The sequence below is a fragment of the Buceros rhinoceros genome, unplaced genomic scaffold, assembly GCF_000710305.1.
Source record: "Buceros rhinoceros silvestris isolate BGI_N320 unplaced genomic scaffold, ASM71030v1 scaffold21736, whole genome shotgun sequence".
NCBI classification, from domain to species: domain Eukaryota; kingdom Metazoa; phylum Chordata; class Aves; order Bucerotiformes; family Bucerotidae; genus Buceros; species Buceros rhinoceros.
This window is the reverse complement of record NW_010418546.1, coordinates 43,241-52,832: the sequence shown is the minus strand read 5'-3', so window position 1 is coordinate 52,832 and position 9,592 is coordinate 43,241. Positions and strand designations below refer to the sequence as shown.

At 41.7% G+C, this 9,592-nt stretch overlaps 1 protein-coding gene across 1 annotated transcript in view; it reads left to right on the top strand.

Moving 5' to 3' along the window:
• Positions 1–9,592, top strand: part of LOC104495608 (double-stranded RNA-specific editase B2-like) — a gene marked incomplete at its 3' end in the record, with an annotated part of 52,798 nt that overhangs the window by 6,378 nt on the left and 36,828 nt on the right. Inside the window, exon 3 of the mRNA XM_010138594.1 lies at positions 5,688–6,595. Coding sequence (XP_010136896.1) covers positions 5,688–6,595 — 908 coding nt within the window. The remainder of the gene's footprint in view (positions 1–5,687; positions 6,596–9,592) is intronic.

Here is a 9,592-nt window from a genome sequence, read left to right as displayed (position 1 = left end):
ATAAAAAAAAAAAAAAAAAAAAAAAAAAAAACGTTTAAATGAGGAACCTCCACTTAGTATGTCTTTCTAGCACCCAGCAAAAAATGTAGTCAGCTAGAGTTTACACTTGAATCATCACATTTCTTCAACATCAACAGACCTGTCTAGGCCTTTCCAGAGCCCACTGATACTTCTGATCTCAACAACAGCCAGGAATAGGGAGCATTTTAGTGTGTTGTCAAAAAGTGCACCGTTTTATGAAGGGTGCTGTCTCTAATGCTTGGAGTGCATAAACCAGTGAATAATCATTCCCTGTTCACTGCCTGCCTGCCTTTCATGAAGTTACAGACCTCTGCCTGTCCCTGATCTTTATTCGTTCCATCCATACTATGCCACAGCATCAAAGCAGACTGTCACCAGATACAGATACTTGCAAATCTTGGGTGTACCTCCAGCAGGAGTGTATGATTCCTGGGGATTTCCTTGTGCAATGTTGCTGTACGCACAGACTCAGTGCACCTCCCCCTGCAGAGGAGAGGTGATGGTGATGGCCCCCAACATACGCATTTCAGCCACTGCAACAGTCTCATAGGATGAATCCCAGCCCCAGATTCAGTGTCTTGAAGCATGTTAAGTTATGAGCATGTTGGTCAAATTCCTCCTCAGGCAGCATGAGGTGCCAGAGCTTTTGATCGCACAGTGTGAGATACAGGAGGGATCCTGCCTCCAAGAAGTCGGTGAATAACCCCTTCCAGCAGTCAGAGCACCAAGCAATCCCCCACAGAATCAACTCCCCTGTTTTTGTTTTGAAAACTGCGTCTGTTGCCTTCATTTGGATTTCTCCCATGCCTGAAGCTAAGCTCTAGTCTGGTCCTCGTTCTGGTAGACATGTACTTTTAGATCCATTTCTGCCATGGGCCACCCACTTTTTTTACTGCACGCACTTAATTGCTAACTTGGACAAAGAGCATTGGAGGCTGAGTATCATCTAAGTTAGGTCATTAGGTCATTTGAGTAATTTCCCTAATAGGTAAGAGCTGTACTAGATTTGCATGGATTTCACAGTTATTTCAGATAATAAAGTGGACAGAGTAGAGTATCTTCATTCTGGAACAGCTAAAGGCAAAGGCAACCACCTTTCACAAATTTTCCATCTTTGCTTTAAGCACAGTCCTGTACTTTTTTGCACTGGTAGTATTTGCTTTCACAGTGTGGTGTTACACCCAAGTAAAGTCTAACAATATTGTTTTAAGCAGCCTGAACCCTGTGAGCTGGCAGGGAGGGATCAGCAGCAACAGAGAGGTCATGACAGGTTTTCCTTAAGTAGACTTCTTTTATGAAGGTTTGTGTGTTCTCATGTAAGAGAGGAAGGAGTTGCTAGCTACACGTTTATTATTCTAAAGTCAAGAACACAAAACTAAAAATCCCGACAGAAGAGTTCCCAACCCTTCCTTGAAGATTCAGTAAGTGTATGAAAATGCCATCTTGCTTGCAAGAGAATGCCCTGCATTGCATTGGATGTAGTAGCTGACCTTGGACAAAAGTACCGTGGCTCGGGCTCTGGGGTTCATACCAATTGCCTCTGATTTAAAATTTTTCACTTCCAAGTATGCCAGGAATTATGGAGGTCAATCCTTCTAACCTCTACAGTCCATCTGATGTAGATGGACAGCAAAAATGTACTCTAAATAAGAAGGTCAAATAGGGATTAGATATTAAAACACAGAAAAATAAAAATAAAGTCCTACCTGTCTTGTTGAAAATGTGTTGGTATCAATCCCGTGTTTACTAAACATTTCTAAGGACAGTAACTTTCTGTGACAGAGCTATCTGTTGAATCAGAAGTTTGCTATACTACAGATTGTATTTTTTTCTTTCAATATCATAGATTTTCAATAATTTACTGCCCCAAATAATAATAATTCAATAGTAAAGCTGCTAGCCAAAATGAAGCTGCCATCTACCACCTCTCCTTTCTCACCCTCCCTGGAAGTTGGCTTGCCAGCAGAATAACCTTCAACAGGAACAATATTATCTCTTCAAATGTAGCATGGTGTATCGGATGGCTGGTTCTGCAGAGCCCTTATGACCCAGAGACACAGGCACTGTCATTATTAGTGATGCTTTAGAGTTCTGAAGAGCTCTTGATGATGTAGACTCTCTAGGTTAACTCTGTTGTGCATAATGACCAAAAGGAGAAAAACACGAAAGAGCAGACAGAAGATTGAGCAGTAGTGCATAAATAAATATTTTTGCTAACCACTTTCCTCTCTTCTTTTCAGTTATTGAAGCAAATACTAGATTGGAATGTCTCCTTTTGCTTTTGAAACTGCAAAAATCAATAAATAAGGTTACCTGAGGAGATATGACAGTGCAGAGGTGTGGGGCTTTTTAGAAATCTTACACAAAGAATTAGAAATTCTTGCAAAAAAATTAAAATAATTTTCTGTCTCCTATTTTTTTTACTTTCTTCCCTTACAATTTTATTGTTCTCCAACTTTCATCATAGGAGAACCATATTTTATTATGTTGGTTTTTTTTTTTCCAGATGTAGAGGATGTGTTTTGAGAACTCTGAGAGCAAACATATTATGAGAGACAACAGAACTGAAAATGATCCACAGTTTTGCATTTTCCCTATGTGCATCCTCTGACTTGCCTCTTTCCTTTTAGTGCTCTTCATTTCTAAAATTGCTTGTGATTGTTCTATTACAGCTGCTTACACTACAAACACTTTCGTAGTTTGGTGTCATTTGCCTGCTTTGTCTGATTTTCACAATAGAAGTACATGTGCCACCATTAGAGAGGTAATCTTTTGTGTGCTCTACAGAGGTGTCATAAAAGACACATTTCAAAGACCTCCTATTTCAAAGATACCTGCAAGTATAAAGTAATTTCACACTGACCGTCAGCTTCCAGGTTTCACACAAGACTCACAGACTTGCTCGGGCACTCACTGAATTTAGGCTGATTCTGATTTACATGCCACGATGCCTTTTGTCCCACTGCAGATCTCGCTGAGGTCTGTGAAGAACTGAGCTTCAGGACCACGTTCTCTCAGATCCAGTCATCCTGGCTGACTGTGAGGGTACCTGCATAGATTTCCTTTGCTGTGACTAGGCTAATACATACCATAAATACAGGCACATCACCATTGCGCACGCCCGATGTTATCCGAATATCCTCTGAAAGTTTTACTCTTGCATCTCTGCTTTTTTTTCACCTCATCACTGCAAACTCCCCGCTGGCCAAAGTGTGGACTAGGCAGTTTTTATAGACAGAATTTTAGACAAGCAAGTAATGGTTTTTTTATGTTGCTAACCGCTGTTTTAGTGAGAGTGATTAAGGTAAGATGTTAAGGACGCACGTTCATGTTTACAAATCTGTGGTCCTCTGACTGCGAAAGAAAAAAAGCTAGAATAAGACAATATGAATTATAAATACAAATAACCACTTGAGTTTTCCTATTCAGTGGTGCATAATCAATACAATTCCTTTTCAAACCTGAATATTGTGTGAAGCAAGAGCTATCTTTCTTTTCATGCTTCCTGACTGCAATATCTTTATGTACTATAATTGGCTCTGTAAAAACCTATTAGGTAAGATGAGAAAAGAGGTGTGAAATACAGAATGAAACCTGCTTCCTGCTAAAAAGTATGTCTGAGTCAAAATATTTCACTTTTATTTTAAAAAATGCGTGCAACCAAAAAAAACGTATTCTGAGTGGGATGGAAGCATGAGAAAGGTTCACAGCGGAAAAAAGGCTGGCCAAAGCCACTGCCAGGCTAAGTAGAGGAAAGTTAAAGTTGGCATCTCCTTCCCTGTCAAATGAGAGTTTCCATAAATGGAGTTGTGAACTCAATGAGAAAAGACCACATTATCCTTGTGTCTTAGTTAACCTGACCTTTTAAATGTCTTATTTCCAGAGAGGCAGGTTTAAAGATGTCATATTTTATACAGCTGAATGCCGTATGAGGAAACATTTTCTATTATGTATTTTTTTTCTTTCCTTCCTCACCTGTCTTCATTCTCTCTCCTTAGCTTCAGAAAGTAAAAATTAACTAGTCACTAAGACCTTAATTTGTCAGTTCACGTTCTTCCTCAGCAAAGCATGGCAGCACATAGCTCTGCAAGTAACTTTGCTGAGACATAGACGCAGGCTGGAAGCTCACTGTGTGCTGAAGGGTTTTCAGGAAAGGGAGCCTAAAGACTCAGTCCTGCAAATGGGCCCCCTCACATGCTATCAAGGCATGATTTTTATTCATGTCTAAGCAGTGAGCTGCTTTCCGTGGAACAACTGTGGAGCAACAAATAGTGGGCTGCAGCCAAGACACACCACTCCAGCAGAAGCATCTTGAGGTGTAGCTGGCAGCTCACCCCTTACGTCCTTGAAGCCAGCCTGTACATCAAGGTAGAGGGGAAATCAAATATGGCCATGGCCCTGCAGGAAGTGGAAGGACCATTCTCTGTCCTCTAACGACCACAGGGACCTTCTCTGTTCTTGGGACTCACACAGCCTGAGCCAGAGGCATGCTCATGTCTGACCATAACAAACCATGGGCAAGGCTCCGCACTTAGTGCTGGTTTGGAATACAGCAGGCAGCCAGGCAGTGCTCTGCTCAGGAAGGGATCAGGTGCGTTTCTCCAGGGATGGGTTGCTTCACAGGTTGGTTACACTCATGTGTACTTCCTCAACTTGTCTCTGCCGCAGGAAAGGACCAGGAGGACTGGAGGATGTAACAGAGATGCAGTACATTTGAACAAACTCATCAGAAATGGCAGAAATGTTACATTTAGACAGCAACACTGCCTCTCAGCATGGGTGTTGTACAAGTGTAGTTCAGAGTAGCGTGCGAATCGTTGGCTCAACATCAATGGAGTCCTCCCTCCATAGCTCCCCACTGTCGTTTCATTCCCTTCCTGGTGCTCCTGGCAGTCACTCTCTCCCATGGCTTTTCTTTGGCATAGATAATTCTTTACATGAGTAATTGCTCCTGTCATGATGCTCTGGAATTTCTTAGTCCCACTTAGATTTATCTAGAATTTTTGCAATATTAGTTTTTGCTGATGCAGGACATGAATATCTGCAATTGAATTTGATAGAAAGACATTCACTTATTAAACTGCAGTCTGACTCCAGACCAAATTATTGTTCCAAATGCTGGGAAGGTCTGTCAGATTGTTTTTTAGGCCACATTCGTGATGTTAGCAACGTGAGAACCCACAACATGAGTAAAGCCCGTCAATGTATTAATTGCCAATAGATTATTCAGTGCATTTCTAATAATGTGTTCATAAACATTCACCCACATGTATTACAGAATAAATCTCAGCCTAAGGGAATTTTGCAGATTATTCACTTTTTACTAGCAATTATCCAGAGTGAATGCAGTAGATCTTTTAAGTCACAGGGCATCAGTCATGCTTCATCTTTGAATGATGTAACCTTTTTTTAAGACGTGAGGCTAGTGACTAATGCAAGTAGAAATTTAGAGACAAGTAAACATTTAGGACATGCAGAAAATCTGTGCTATAAATAATAAACCAGCCATTATATGGATATTTGAGGAAAACCCCCAAAGTGGGCTGAGCAAGGATATCTATCATTAACCTTTTTTTCAGTTTCTGGCTATTCTGCCAGCCCTAGGCATAATGTCAGGTGCTATGATGACAACTGTAATGTGAGGTTTTTTCTTTCTTTACTGACAGGTACCAGCAGTGCAGAAGTGAAGGAAAATAGAAACATTGGCAACCTGGAGGATCATCCAATATCTTCTAATGAGAGGGCAAGAGGGGGAACACCTAGCAGTAAGAGGAAAAGACCCTTAGAGGAAGGCAATAATGGTCATTTCTGCAAACTACAGCTCATCTGGAAGAAAGTCTCGTGGTCAGTGACGCCAAAGAATGCTCTGGTTCAGCTACATGAACTTAAACCAGGTTTACAATACAAAATGGTTTCCCAGACAGGTCCAGTGCATGCTCCAGTCTTTGCTGTTGCTGTGGAAGTAAATGGACTTACGTTTGAAGGCACAGGGCCCACAAAAAAGAAAGCCAAAATGCGTGCTGCAGAGCTAGCTCTGAAGTCATTCGTTCAGTTCCCCAATGCCTGCCAAGCTCACTTTGCCATGGGGAACTGCATCAGCCCATCCACAGACTTTACTTCTGATCAGGCAGACTTCCCAGATACTCTGTTCAAGGAGTTCGAACCATCTACACACAGCGAGGACTTTTCAGTCTATAACCCCATTAATAACGAATTGCTTTCCACTGCTTATCGACACGGGCGGTTACTGTGCCATACGCTGGACTTAATGGGCCATGGTAAGCAAAACAAGCACAAGATGGCATCCAAGGCAGAGAGCGAGAAGAACCCGGTGGTGCTGCTAAATGAGCTGCGGTCGGGCCTGCGGTACGTCTGCCTTTCGGAGACAGTGGAGAAGCAGCACATCAAGAGTTTTGTGATGGCGGTGCGAGTGGACGGGAGAACATTTGAAGGCTCAGGACGTAGCAAGAAGCTGGCCAAGGGTCAAGCAGCACAGGCAGCCCTGCAGGCCCTGTTTAATATTCGGCTGCCCAGCCACATTCCGAGCAGGAGTAAATGCCACCATTTGCCACAGGTGAGAGCTCCTGGGTAGCCACCACCACGTTGGATGAACTCTTCTGATGAGTGGGATCAGTATTGCTGTAGCTGTTGTTCTACCAGATGGTTGCTCTGATGTTATAGCAAGTGCCATGCCACAAAACAGTTCTTTTCTTATAGAAAGAGCCAGATGACGCAGGCAAAAGCCTGAAAATTATTTTCTGAAGTCACTAGGTACCATTTGCAGCCCTTTCCCTAGGAAGCATAGATGAGAGGGCAAAATGTAGGGGGAAATATCATTTCAGTTTGCTGGAGTGAATGATCACATTGACACAGGCACAAAAATCAGGTCATTCTGAGGTACTGTGTCTTTCTTGACAGAAAGGAGCTCATAAACAAAAGGATGCCCCATATCCTCATTTTAGAGTTAGTTTTTGGTGAGGACAGTACCATTCAGAGGAGAAAGCAATGACAAGGAATGTGTCTGTGTCAGAGCAAACTCTCCAGATAATTCTGCCACTAGAAAAGTTAAGGATTTTTGTTTATTAAAGGCTTACTTTTTGGATTTTATTTTTTGTTGTTTTCAAACATGCCTCTAACAGCACAAGGGATAGTGAAAGCTTTGAAGTTTTCCTGGAACAAATGCAGTGATTACCGCTGTATTCACACAGAAAATATAGATATGAGGCACATGCTTAGCACATCAAAATTTCATAGTTGGTCATATGCCAAAGGCTATCTTAGCATTATTCAGACTTGTGTCAATTTTTTAAGTTCAAAGGAAGCCGGGATTTACAGACGTTGAGAAGCATTACATGGGTCCAAGTAATTTCTTTATTTGTTTGTGCTGTCATAAAAGGTTTGATCCACTAGCACTGGGAGGTGATCTACAGCTACAAAGCTCCCTTTGTGAAGGGGAGCTGTTAATGTCCAGGACTTAATGCAAAGCACTAGGAGCACTAAGAGTCGTTCTGCTGATGGCTTGCTGTGAGATCCTAGGCAAGTCATTTAAATCCAATATGCCCGTAATAAAAATGAGTGTATTATACGAAAGAACAGTTCAAGATCCTTAAGTAGCTTGTAAATGCAAATTATTAGTAGCGATTCTCATTAACATTAGTGAAGATGTTCATTAGATGTTCGAGGAGATTGATAGGAGGTGAATCCTTTAGGTGATGTGATTGACTGTGGGAATTATATTTGGTGACACAGAAGTTTTCTTTATATGTTTACAAAAAGGAAACACCAAAAAAAGTAAGAAATTTTAAAATACATCATCATCCTCCACCTCTTCCTTTTGATTATGTTTTGTAAACTCCATGAACCAGTGGAATAATAACATAATTGAATAATAGCAGTGATCTTCACAGAGAAGGCATTTTGGAAGCCTTGGACACCTAGCAGAACCATCCTCCCAATACTCCTTGGAAGTACGGATAGTTTTAAATGAGAAATCTATGCTGTTTCCTGCATGAATTAATTCTGGTAAAAAGCAGTTTGTTTTGCTAAACCTGCCTGTCCTTCCCCATGGAAACCTAGCACTTGCATATAAAGAGGAATCTCTAGTCCTGTCCTGCTGGCTGCTTTGCTGCCCCCAGTGAACTTTGCTGGGTGGATCAGCGGGTAAATAACGCATTCACCAACAACGGTTTGTCGTGTTCTGAAACTGCACTGCAAGTATCATTGCCTCGGTTCCTGAGCTCCCTGAAATATTCCCTGGTTGCTTGGCTTCATGGTCATCTTCTATCTGAATATCACATCTTACCTGCTTCCCCAGTTGTTCACTAGGTGACACATTCTTCAGTGTATATTCCCTTTTCCGTGCCCTTTTCTCATTTCTGTAGATTTCTGCCCTCCTTATCTTCTCTCCTCACTGTGCTGGAACTATAAATGTCAGTGGAAAGGTGTCACTGAACTTTCTGTCAGTATTTTTTGAGTGGTTAAGTATTGTCCAGCTAAATGGTTAGTCAGGCACTTTTAATGCCAGCATTCAGCACATTAATTGAGAGATAAGCCTTACCACTGGTTTTTGCTGACCTCCTTTCTAGCTGTTCTCATCAATAGACATAGCATCCGTGAAAAAAAAAAAAAAGTTTGTGTTACTTGCTTAAGTATTTCCACTGACTTCAGCTGGCTATAGCTTAAGCATTAAATCCAGAAGCATCTTTATTTGTTCTTGCTGTGTTATGCAGTATCTCATTAAGTGTCTGACTTTTCTCGCTGATTCAGTCAGTCCATCTGCCTGTTTGGTCAGTCGAAGCAGTGGTAGCTGTACTGGCCAGAATGTAGTTCTCATTGAGCTGTGGGCAGAGCCAGATGCTCCAAAAGTTGTTTCAGCTCCTTCTTTTCTCCTTGATCTTCTGTGAACCATATATTCAAGGACACATTTCAAGCCAAGTTCTTGAAGTTATTCCTATTTAATAGGCTTGGCTAGATTTGTGTCCAAAAGTGTTCAAAGGCAGGAGAGCATCTTGAAACCCAAACAGCTTAGGGATGGAATTTGAAATACAGGGGGGGTTGTGTTTTCTTCACAGAATAAGGAGTTGTCCTATCCAGCCATTCACTCTTTTCATGTGCTTCATGGTATCTGTGAGGACATCAGAGAGCTAACTCATTGATGATAGGGACAGGCAAACAAGATCAGTTTCACCAATATTTTTAGTATTTTGTAGAATCCAGGAGTATGTTTATCTATGTGATTGTCCTTTACAAAGAGTATTCCAGTTTTGCATGGCTCTGTTCCTGTTTGACTTGCTGTTATCAGTGGTGTTAGGAGGCCAGAATTTGGCTTTTCCTTATTCCAGCGTGACTGGAAACAGGAAAAGGCAAAAATCTTGTCATACTGGTAATCCAGTTGTGCTGAACTTAAGGATGTCACAATGTCCAAGAAAGTATCCAAAAAGTTCAGATGTCCTTATGAACTGGTCCTCCCAACCACTGACATTTCTGCTTTGCTCATCAGGACTCCCAAGGGAGCTGGCACCCCTCAGCCTGGGCCTCAGGCATGTCCTGGGACTGACAGCCAGCTTTCCTG